The sequence below is a fragment of the Adiantum capillus-veneris genome, chromosome 20 (genome assembly GCF_014529385.1).
Source record: "Adiantum capillus-veneris isolate H3 chromosome 20, ASM1452938v2, whole genome shotgun sequence".
NCBI classification, from domain to species: Eukaryota; Viridiplantae; Streptophyta; class Polypodiopsida; order Polypodiales; family Pteridaceae; genus Adiantum; species Adiantum capillus-veneris.
In genome coordinates this window covers 57,225,591-57,238,159 of record NC_140950.1, presented here as the reverse complement: position 1 = coordinate 57,238,159, position 12,569 = coordinate 57,225,591, and the positions used below count along the sequence as shown (strand labels likewise).

Here is a 12,569-nt window from a genome sequence, read left to right as displayed (position 1 = left end):
TATTTACATTCCTTTTTAATGTGTGCTAGCCGCATCACATTTGCCATAAGTATTGGCAAGGATCACCATGGATATACAGGTTCGGATCTGGTTTTTGCTAACTGCATGCACACTAGGTGTTATGGGCCCTAGTGTTTAGCAAAGGCTGATTTGGAACGGCATGCGTATTCATCAAGTTGTTGCTTATGAAGTATTTTACACTCGATGTGCAGTATCTCTATGAGATTACTTTTTGGGTCTACTAATCACCAATAGAGGTCATGGCTCAGTTTAAGTGCTTGTGAATCTTTCACGCTCACCAAGATGGTTATGAATGTCATTGTTGATTCCTCAACAGTAATTGTGCTCCTCGTTTACCAGTCATCTGGGAAGACTGTCTGTAAACCATGGGGGAAACACACCTCAGTACTGCCAATTATCCAAGGGGATAGGCAGATTACAAAGTGTAATCATGTGCTAAAGAATATGCAAAGTGCGTACATTAGCACATAACAATACATTTAGTAAGCATTTATCTATCTACTGGGAGTTTGCTTATCTTAAGTTAAAACATGTTTGTGACTAGCATTGGTCTCTTCATGTATAAGTCAAGTTCTCAACCTTGAACACTAGTTCTAGTGGGGTTGTTTACTGATAAAATTTGAGAACAAGTCAAGGACTTAAAGTTGGCTGATGAGTTATGTCAGCAAGTTCTTTCCATGGAAAGTAAGCAGATGTGCTATTTCGGGTACATTTTGGTCGTGATAACTCGTTTAGCATGCTCATGTGCGTTCTAAATGGAGTCTAAACACTATGATTGGATAGGAACCGGTAACACAAGACGGTTGCAAATGGACAACAATGTGGAAAATCAAGATGTTACTCTTGGTTTCATTGAACCTCCTATTGAACCATGTTCCGGTCAAGCAAATAGCTGGATCCATGAAGGATCCCTCTGTGAAACACATTAGTGTACCATCACTCTTGTTTTCGAGGACGAAAATGCTTCTCCAAAGGGGGAGTAATGTCAGGACAAGGGTCACTCTGGAGGTCAAGGACATGGCCAAGGGTCGGCTGCTAATGGAGACGAGATCCTAGGGGCAAGGCCTATAGAGGGCGGTTGGGCGGAGGATCGAGCAAGGCAGTCCCAGAGCTTTACAACAAAGTTTGTTTGAGGATCACTATTTGACTAAAATTAAGGTTCTTTAATGCCACGTCTACAAAAGTGTTTGCGGATATTAGTATGTGGTACATAAATTTGCAAGAGAAGTATAGTCATTTCCATGAATTCAAAACATCTAGAGAGGTCACCCTTTGCAATAGTGTTTAGGCTCAAATGCTCTTAACCAACCACAAGGTAACTAACCATTTGAGTTAAACTTCCTTGTTTTGTATCCCTCTTAAAGAATCTGTGCAAGCTTAATGAATTCAAAACATCTAGAGAGGTCACCCTTTGCAATAGTGTTTAGGCTCAAGTGCTCTTAACCAACCACAAGGTAACTAACCATTTGAGTTAAACTTCCTTGTTTTGTATCCCTCTTAAAGAATGTGTGCAGGCTTAAGCTTGAATTTTTTGTCTACCTAAGCTCATGTCTATGTAGAATGAGCATATGAGAGAATATCTATAACTAGTTTAGTACATATGTATCTCGGTGTGTTATCCATGTATGCATGCATGGGTAAGGGGATGGTATTCTTTTTTTTTGGTGATTTCATTTACCTTAATTTCCCTCTCTTGTCATTATTAATCCTCCTTATTACTTTATTCCTCTAACATTGGCCTTTCTAAGGTTGGCTTCCCTTGAACTATTATACAGAAATCCTCAATTAAAATGAGTTGGGGTCACTTGCTTAGCTCCTTCTCTTAAACACACCTTTGTGGTATGTGAAGCATGGGCGATCCACTTATGGTTGTGTGTGCATTAAGAAACATATCTAGGTGAATAGAAGCATAACCTCATGCATTGGGATCATATCCGTACCTCATTTTCTCCTAACTATTAGTCTACTAGAACCTTCTTTTGTTGACAAGGTAAAGGGATCGAGTCTCTCCCCACAATGAAAATTGGTGGTAGCTTGTTTATGTGTGTGTGTTTGATTGAGTGTGAATGGACTTGAAATGCATCAACCTACACACATGCAATAAATGCACAAGAAAGCATAAAGTGACAAAAAAAGAACCATCGAAGTGATCTGACCAATTGACAAAGAGCTCTTTAAAAAGAGAATATGAAAGAAATGCACAAGAGGAAAGCTTAATACATGAAAACTCCAACTTTGAGAGCCACAAAATAATAAAAAATAATTCCAATCAGAAAAATATATGGAGTAACGACGAACGATACAAGCTGATTTACTTTCAGTCAATAATGTTTTAGCTTACCCAAGAAGCATAACTCAATTGTGGTGAAGCCTTTGTGATGTAACCCCAAAGTTGAGGGTTCGAGGCTCACGAACTAGGGTAAAGGTGCAAGTAACGAGCCAGGGTCCAATATTGAGACACCTTCAAATTAAACATCAAATATTTTTGAGATTCTTGAGACTCGTGATGCAAATAGCATTGGGAATGAGGAGCTCTTTAAATGAGCTTTCTTTTCATGCCACTTCTGTTCAAAACTATTTATCATAACAAATTAAGATTGAATCATCAATTCAAAATGTCCCACTACTGGATCTTACGTTTTAAGTGGCTCTATACTGGCACCTTTACCCTATGTTCTCAATGGGTGTGTCCAGCTTCTCCATTGGGGAAGTTGTTCCCACAATGTGTTCCTTGTGGGTGTTGTATGTATAACAAGCCCGTTTGTAAATACATAGATATATAAAGTTCTCTCTACTACCTTCCTTAAGCTCATGTTTTTTTAAAAACTTTTAATCAAGCAACGCATATCAAAACCGTTATGCCCCTTTTTCTAGAAATAGGAAAACTCTAAGAATGGCCTACGCTAGTTAATGTCTCTCTTAGAATAAATAGGAAGAAAATAAGTTTGCGATTTATTAACTTGCCATGTGGCATGAATTGACAAGTTTTATCCAACGGTTGAAAATTGCTACCAAGAATTCCATGCAAGACATGACCCATTTTGCATTTAAAATATGCACGCAATTGAGAATATACATTTAGCAACAATATGCTTCACTTAGCTAATGTGTTAGAGTCTTTCTAAAACTTTAAATCAGTGGTATTTGCTCACGTACAAAGCTCTCCTGACATGGTTTAATGTCCACAACAGACATTGGATGAATTGGGACACACACATACACACACACATTGCAGTGCATGTGTGTTTGCATGGGCCAAAATTTATTGAAAGAGAGAACCTACATTGCATGTGGTGGGTGTTTTAATAAAAAATGTATTCAAAGACAAAAGAAGTGAAGAGGCCTCTGAAACCTTGCATATATTGTGGTAGTGGAGGAGAGCTAATCCTTTCCTACTTATTTCTTGTAAGGGCCTGTGGGAGGAGGTGGGAAGGCATAGTAGTAATTAGGTGGTAGGGGGGTTAATGGAAGTGTGGTGGATGGAGCAAGGGGAGTGGCATAACCGGTCGGTGGAAGAATGGTAGGGATTGTGGTGGAGGGCGGGGGTAAGATAATGGGAAAGCCACTTGTAGGTGGAGAAGGGACAAGATATCCTGTTGGAGGCGACACTACCGGGGGTGTGATGATGGAAGGTGGAAGTATTATTGGTGAAGTTGTTGTCGAAGATGGCGGCGAAGGGACCGTGTAGATTCCCGGAGGTGACAAAGATGTCGTTGGAGTGGTGGGAGTGGTGACGACAGTGGTGGTGGCGGGAGGAGGGATGGCATAATAAAAGTTAGGGGGGAGAGGGGGAAAAGTGGCTGGCAACGTGGGAGGAGGGGGGGACTTGTAGTAGTAGATAATGGGAGGAAGGGTGGTAGTGGGTGGTGGAGGGGATTGGTAGTAGTAGATAATGGGGGGGAGCGGACTAGTTGGGGTGGTGGAAGGCGGCGGCGGTGGCGACTTATAGTAGTAAAAGATCGGAGGTAGAGAAATGGGTGGCAATGTAGGTGTATAGAAATCAAACAAGCGTCTTTTCATGAAGCTAGATATGGGGGAAAGAGGAGATGAAGTCAATGTGGTCTCTAATTGCTTGCCTCCTGTTGTTGATGGGACCGGAGTAGTGCGTATGTGCGCAATTCGCGCGCTTCCCGCAATGGGCAGAGAGATCATGCTCGTGGCTACTGTGAGCAGAAGAATCCATGAAGCCTGCATGGTGCTGGAGGATGCACAGGCCTGCATGGCAATGAGAGCTCTCATGTAGTAGGGTGGTGCCTTACCCGAGAACGGCTTTTTATGTGGGTTCTACTCATGTTTATGTGGGTTCTACTCATGTTTGTCCAGCGTCAAGCTTTAATGGCGAGCTTTCAAGGATGCCTGATGATAATACACCTGCGCTGCTGAGCTGTGACTTATATGCGTCCCTTGCTTCTCGCTTTCTTCTGCCGCACCGCCCTAGTAATCCTGCAACTTCTTGCACGGTGTCGCCCTTTCTTATATATTGAGCGAAGTACAACTTATTACAGTCGCGGAGTGCTTGGGGCTTTTATGTCCTCTATCTTCTTTGAGAATTCAAAAGTTTGACATGGAGACTAGTCACTAAATCGAGTAGGAGGTCCTCACGACTAAAGAACAAGAGGTTTTGAAAGAAGGCCCCGTCGTGGGATTCACGGAGGAGAACTCTATGCACAAAAGTAGATTCGATGTTTAAAAAGTAAATTCTGACATATTTTGTAAACTCAATCATCCGAGGTGTAAACTCAGACCAGCTTAAGTAAGAGTGAATATGCATCCATTTCGACGAAATGAACACGCACGCACGATTAGTTCATTGGGCTTCCACAACGCCCGTCTGGGTTCGAAGGAGTGAGGAAATCTTCATGAAGTTATCTAGGAAGATTTGCTAGAATTGAATTACGAAGCTGCCAGTAGGCATCAGTGTTTAGGTATGGCCATGTTCAATATTCACAAGCTGCCAGTAGCATCAATGTTTAGGTATGACCATGTTCAATATTCACAAGCTGAACGAAGCTTAACACTAGTTCTCTAATTGGGCACTCAAGTGTCTTAAAACACTAAAGTGTTTGTTTGTTTTTGGCAACTTGTCATAATTATTTTTTGAAGCTAGAAACAAGATTTATAGGTTATATTCAGTTAGTTATGAGGTAAAGAGCATAGCTAAATTTTTGCTTTCTCCAAAATTAATACCATATTAAGATGATGGTGATTAATTTTAAAATGAAAAATCATAAAATTTTAGTGTAGTTTTAATAAAATTTTCATAGATTAAATATAATTTCCTATCAAAATAAGATTTTATATAGATTTCAGGTTTATGTATGTGAAAGGACTCATTATAAGAAGAAATTGAGCTTCAGAACTTAGTTCTTAGATAAAATTTTTATTAATTTAAAAAAATCCAAATCTTGAAAATAGTGACAAAAGAAAAAAATTGGTCTTCCAAGGCCTCTTTCATTAACAAGATGAGGTTATGGGAAGAAACTTAAGGTCTATAATGTATCTATAAGTCAACACCCATTAGACAATAGTTTTTTGAGATTTCAAACTCAAGACATCTTGTAATTTAAGCCCATTTAAGAAAATTTATAGTACATATATTTCTTGTAGAACAAACATTGCTATGGAAAACTGATGAAAGCGTGCATATACATTCCTTATTTATCCACTTGAGGTGTTTGTATACAAATAAATCGATGAATGAACAAATCCAAAAGTGAAATTTATTTTAAGGTTAATCTTTGATAAATAAACAAAAGAATTTCAACATGCGCAATTTTTGGCATGTGATATAAATCACCAAATGTTGATTGCATAACCATATAATACTAGGGCTGAAACAATCTTCGGGTTGATGGTTGGCGAGGCGGTCTTTAAATGCATGCAAAGCTTTCTCATATCTGATCTTTCTTTCTTTGTCTGGAACTTGCAAAAATTGCATGGTGACTCTATTCTTGAGCTCGATGGCTGAATAGCCTACGAATCTGGAAGTTAAGTTGCTGATCACTGGCCCAAAAATCTTCGTTCGCGAAGTGAAAAACCCTGTGTAGAATGCTTCCTCAAATGCCAACATATTATGGGATGGCAAGAATATGCAACGGACGTAGAAGCCATAGAGGACTTCTGCAGAAGGTTGGCCGCTTAGGTCATAGCATAGACCCTTATTGCCCTCAAGGAAGAATATCCACGGTGCTCCTGCTTTCTCTGGCTCATGAAACACTTCAATGCATGTGAGCAGCATCCGAAAAATTTTGTAGAGCATAGCACATGAAAGATCAGGGAGACTTTTAAAGAATGCCATGCCCATTAGGGTTTTTACCATGTATTCCTCTGTCGGTGTTCCCTTCTCTGCAGCTGGCAATCTTGGATAATTCAACCATGTAGGCTGCTTCTTTTTCATTGCCTCGTGTGCTTGCCAAGTCCTTACTCTTGGTACATGACAAAAAGTTGGGTCTTTTTGAAGTGCCGCAGGTGCTCTTGTGAACAAAATCAAGTATCTAGGGTTCTTGTTTAGCCAGCTCTTTCTCCACTTGGGGTGGACTTCATCTGTGATTCTGTTTGCATGTCTTTATATAGTCGTTCCTTAACTTGTATAGCAATTCTACCTTGATCAAGGGATATGGCAGTGATTGTTGATGCCATGGTGCATTGATTTGGTTGGGAGTGAGTTGAGTAACATTGTCAAAATGAAAAACTCTCAACTCCCAATCCATCACTGCTTTCCATTGCTCATCCGTCTCCTGGGCAACCTTGTCCTTAAGTTCATCTTCTTCAGCTTTTGACAATTGGACCATTGGCACTTCATCGGCTTCTGTTAATAGTACCTGAAAGTCATCTTCTACGTCTAGCCCTTCTGTCGGCTGTGTTTCTATCTCAGCGAAAGAGACTGAGGGAATATCAATGTGGGGTTGTTCTGATGTACCTGCTTCTTGCTGTGTCTCTTGCTGTCCATCTCGCAATAGTTGATTAACTCTCTTGAGCTCTACTATCTCCTTGAGCAGCTCTTCTTCTCTTTGTACCCGCATTAATGCAAGGTCTCTACGTTGTGACTGCTCTAGCTTTAGCTCTAGCTCGAGATCTTTATTCTTTTTCTCCAGTGCTTTATACACTTTGTTTGTACCTTTGATCGAGGCAACTACGGGATTTTCTCTTATCTGTCACAAGAAGGTTGCCTAATTGTTGATCCTTTGCTCTGAATATTGCAAAGAAGCGTTTGCTACATCTAGCTGCACTTGGATCTTTTGAATTGACAAAGTTGTAGTTAAGAGTTCTTTGGTAACCTCTATCAGTTGTTCGTCTTTGGTTTTACATGCATCTGTTAACTTCATGAGAAGTTCGCCAAGCTCTTCCATTTTCTTTTGCTGCATTTCTCTGGCCAATTGGTGTTGTTCAACTTCAGTTTTCAACTCTTGAATTTGTCTCTGTAGATCGGTGATGACATTCATCCTGTCCTCCAGTTCTCCTTGTAGGGCATCTATTACCATTTCCAACTCTCTAGCCTTAGCACTGCGGCTAAGTGCTGCTGATCGCATTTTCTTTGTCATTTCTTGCATCTGCTTAGCATATTTGTTTAATTGGAGAATTACTTTATCATTTTTTTGTCAGTCTTCTTGTTTTGTGAGCTGCCTAGATGTTTCAGCAGTCTCTTGTGGCTCCTTTGGTGGGGCTATGGCGGTTGTTTGTGGTAACGGCCGGGGTTCTACCTCTCTTTGTGGTTGTGTGGTTGCTTTGGTTGTTTCCTACTGGGTAGTGGTAGACGGTGTGGCCTCTGTTTCTTGTGCCTTTGGTTGCTCAAAACTTGTTGCCTCCTTTGGTTTAGGACTTGCTGCTCTTTCTGGTTCTGGCTCTTTTGCTTTGCCTTGCTCGGAAGTAGTCGCTGTCTTCTATTCATATCCTACTGCCTCTTGTGGTTCATGCTCCTTTTCCTTGGTTTGCTCGTCCTCTATGGGTCTATCTATCGGTGATGGTGGAGGGCTTGGCATGGGGTGGTCGTGTTGTTTTGTAGCAGGTGATGATGGTCTGGGAGACATCTCACTTTGTTCATGTTGTGTCTCTCCTTGTGTTGTTGCCTCCTCTGCTTGTCTCTGCCGCTCCGCCGCATCTTCCCTTGCTTTTATTTCTACTTCTTGAGCTTCTTTTTGCTTCAAGGCTTCTGCCTCTTGGTAAATGCGTTCAAGAGAATCCTTGGGATCTTCTGGTTATTTTCTGGCAGGATTCTTGGTCTGGGGGCCTTTCATATCCCTTGGAACCCATCGTGCTGGGTCCTCTCCTACAGCTTGGTGACTTCTTTCATAGGTTTCTTTTTCCGGTTCAAACCTCGCTTTCTTTTGCCGAGGTTATTCTTGATGTGCAACCACTGCCTTCTTCATCTCCTCTCTTCGGGCTCTCTTCTCTTTATTGTCTGAGCTTTCGCTGCTATGTGCTTCATGAGAGCTTTCTTCAGACTCCTCATTAGATTTGTAAACTCTTTTTGTCAACCTTGTGGTTCTTGGAGATGGCTGGGCTTACACTATCCATGCGTTTTGATCTTGGGCAAGTGGAAAATTGTCTGCCATGCCGATAACATGGTATGATATTCTTGTGAGTACCTCAAGTGCTCCCAGATAGGTCATCTTGCCCTCTTTCTTGGTACCCTTCAGCGTGGATAGCACATACTGTGCGTGATCGATGGGTTGCCTGGTTGTTGACTTTAACACTTGTGTAAATGTAGTCGCAACTGCATGATTGGGTGTTGTTTACCTTGGTGGTCTTTTAGCTAGAAAGTGGAAGTGCTGGTGATATAATCGTGCTGGTTCTTCCACTTGTTTCTGGATGAGATCAGCAAATGTTGCCGCAACAGTCTCTTTGGTGAAAGTGCTTGCTATTTTTCTTTCTCTAGCCCTCATGGTCATCTCCGCAGTCGGCAATTTGAGAGCTTCGGCCACTATCTATTTTTTAATTACCACTTCTACCTTATACCCTTGTTGGTCAGTACTCTGGGATGTTCCATCTTCCTTGATTGTGGACAGGAGCTCGTAGGCTTTTTGAAAATCTACACTACATGGCTCTTGGTCGTAGAATTCTTTGAGTCCAAGCCTTCTGTTAGCTTCTTTTGTTTTGAGCTTTGCGGCGACATCACAGACCTCTTTTGGCAGAAGATGTAGTCCTACCGTCCTTCTTCACTTTTAAATCTACTTGTGAAAATCATTGTATTGTTTTCCTCAAGCTATTCCCTGGACAAGTACGTTGCTTTGACCGTCTTTACTGAACTGGGGTCCAGTTGATAGGGTGACAACTCTTGCAGCTTCTTCTTTTGAGATACCCTCTTCTTGGCCTTTTCCACAACTTGCATGGCTCTTGTTAAGTGAATAGAGTGCCAAAGTTAGAAAATTTGGAAAATTCTGCTTTGAAATGTCCTTCAGTCTGAATTGCTGACAAATTGTATTCCAATTTGCTTCAAATCAATTTTTGAACATGCATAGATGCATAAAAACATTTAAAGATCAAAATCATGAAGTCCAAGCAAAAATTTGCAACAAAAGTAAATAATCACGATTATTTACAACTGATAAATTTTTTCAACTTTTTGCAATTTTGGCATCATGGGCTTGAAATAGACATAAATTAGATACTCTGATTGAAGTGTGCGCTCATTTGAGTGTAGAGGGTGAGAATGGTCCCAGATTTAGGCTTTCCGTCTTTGCAACAATAGATATAAAGGAATTTTGAGATTTTGAGCTCCAAAATTTGTTCAAACTTGGTTAGTGGGCTTAGGACATCATGTGCTTTGGTCCCATGAAGTCAAAGTTGCAATCCCCCTCATCTTGGCCAAAAAGTAAATAATCGCGATTATTAACCTTTTCACCAAAATGGACATTTTTTGAAGCAACTTGGTTATAGGCATGATGTAGACTGTGTGTATGAGATTGGAGATGATTTGGATAAAAAATGTGACAGATAACTCAAAAATTGGTTTGAAAGGACTTCTTTGCGTTTTTTGGCAATTTTCCAATTTATCATTGATCAATTTGGCTCATACTTGAAATGTGGCATGTAATAGGTGTACACAAGTGATAGGTGAGGTGATGGTACCATTTTCAAGCCAAAATATTACAAAAGTAAATAATCACGATTATTTATGACAATCAGCTTTTTCTTGCAAAACTTAAGAATTTTGACCTAAACATATTCTATACACCTAAAACAAGTCCTAAATTGAATTTGGTAAAGTTTTGTGTTGCCGACATCACTTCGTGCTTTGTCGACTCTGAAATCATCGATTTTTGTGACTACATGGCTTGTAGAGTTGGTTAGACAATTTTGAGGCTATGGACTTGTATGCTACATAGTCCTGAAGCAACTCATCTAATTTCGGCCCATTTAGAGTCAGTTTGACCTCGTATGTCAAATTTGACACTTTGTAGCCTTCAAGTGGTTTTTTGCTTTCTAAGGGCTTGCCTTGATTGATTTTATGAAACCAACCATATACATTGTGTATAAACCCAGTCTATAAGTTGTCTGTGGAGTCCAAATCCAATTCTGGCATCTGCCAAAAACCTAGCTTTTCTACTTGGGACCCCCCTCGACCCTTGCCGAATGGTCAACCGTTGATATAGAAGTGTTCTATCATCTAGGGGCATGCTACAATTCAAGTCTCGTGTGATTTGGTTAAGCTGACAGGCCACTATGGTCACTTTTTGGTCGTAGGTCTTTGTGCACTGCTCGGATTCTAGGGTTTTTTCCTGGGGTTTAGACTAGCTACCGGTTGTACAGGATGGATCATTGATAAATATAGAACTTACCCCTCAGTCCCGTGTGAGACGGCGCTGTAAACAGGCGACTGTGGCCTCCAGAAAATGTGCGCAAAGAAGGTCAAAAATCTCTCTTTCCAAAGGCGACAAGTGGAAATGAGGTGATTTTAGCCTACCTTGGGTATCTATACTCGGACTTCCCGAACCATTTTTCCCCAAACTCCCCTGTTAGTCTTACTAGGCCATGAAATCTATGTTAGAGTCAAAAATTCCCCAATCGGTTTCCTATAGCTCATTCTGCAAGAATTTTGCAAAAGTAGGTATGGCCACCTAATTTAGGCTTTCCGCTTCCGTCTGCCGATTGGATTGAAATTTTTTGTGTCTGTCCGTCTTGTCCATTTGATCATCAATGTATCTTCAAATTTTCCATCTGAGCTCATTTGCTATTTATTATTAATTATTGACCGGTTTATTGAAAAGATCAAAGAAAATAACAAAATGCGCTAAAAAAGCAAAGTAAAAATCCAAGAATTAAGAAAATCCATTCAAAAACACAGCTTTATTGTTTTTTGTTGAATTTCTCCATTTTTAAGTCTCAAAATCAAGAAAAATGATGAAAATGATAAAAAAGGACTATTTTTTGATGATTTTCTGATAGTACATACACTATTTACACTCATCGGGGAGATGTTATCAGTTAAATTTCCCTTGTTGATGATTTATAAGGCATTATTAGGTAATTTTGCAAAAAATCACACGTTAACATCAAACTTTTTTCTCTCTCTTCAAACATTGCCCTTAATTACTTAGTTCCCTTCCACAACTCTTAGATGGCGTACTCCGGGACGACTGTGTGCATGGGTTGAACAATCGTGTCTATGCATAGCCTTCGTTGGCTCTACCATACTTTGAAGATCAATGCAGTTCAAGCCATTATGTTGTGCAAGAATTGGGTCTTGAGTAATTAACTCAAGGGTTTCTGATGTCGAGGTTTTCTGATGCTTTCGTCCAAAGAGAAAATCTTGTAGCTCGTGTGCTCTTTGCTTGATTGTTCCGTCAGGATGCTTTGGCATGCTGATTTCCTGAGCTGTTGGTATCACTAGTGACTATTGTCGAGCTTTTTTCTTCCATTGATATCTTGGTTTGTCTTGGTCAAAATGATGTGGTTGAGTCTTCTGAGACTTAACCCTCCATTGTTTGATCGATTTTATAGGTTGCCGTGAATATAAGTGCTTCTTTTTCTTCCAAATCCATTTCGTGTTAGGTTGCTTGCTGGGAGATGCTCCTCTTTGTGATTTGAACCTTGGAACCATCTTTGGTACTATCGATGATGTTTTGCGCACCCAGATTTGAATTGGCTTGTCCTTAAGCTGTGCTTTTGGTACCCAAATTTTCTTGACTTCTTACATGCTACTTGTAGCATTTTCTTGTTGATAGGATGGAGAAGATTGATTGCATCGTGGTTTTCTCTGCTGGTAAACTCCTTTCCATTCCTCTTTGCTTGGTGCGATTGGAACAATGAGTTGTCCACCTTTATGTGATAGCTTAAGCTGGTCGGTATCCCAATCTGGTACTGCCTTGTACGTCCGCATCCATGAGATTCCAAGAATCATCATTTTATTCATGTGTTCATCTGGTAAGCATACAAATTGATGAGGACATGAACATCCATGCACTATCACATTTAAGTTGAATACTCCCAATGTTGGTGTTGGGTTCTTGTTGCATCCTTTGATAGTCTCTACTCCTGCTGTCAAAACTTGACTCGTGGCTTTCTTGTAGGTGGAATAATTGACTGCATTTACTCGATCTCCTGTGTCA

General features: G+C 40.4%; 1 protein-coding gene across 1 annotated transcript; it reads right to left on the bottom strand.

Moving 5' to 3' along the window:
- Window positions 1-3,061: 3,061 nt before the first annotated feature.
- LOC147432561 (uncharacterized) lies at window positions 3,062-4,290 on the bottom strand. Its single transcript, XM_086491603.1, has one exon. It carries the CDS (start codon window positions 4,258-4,260, stop codon window positions 3,418-3,420), a length of 843 nt encoding a protein of 280 aa, XP_086347729.1. The 5' UTR covers window positions 4,261-4,290; the 3' UTR covers window positions 3,062-3,417.
- Window positions 4,291-12,569: the final 8,279 nt, after the last annotated feature.

Excerpts from the sequence above, each read along its gene's own strand:
- LOC147432561 (XM_086491603.1), bottom strand. The coding sequence starts at position 4,260 with ATGAGAGCTCTCATTGCCATGCAGGCCTGTGCATCCTCCAGCACCATG.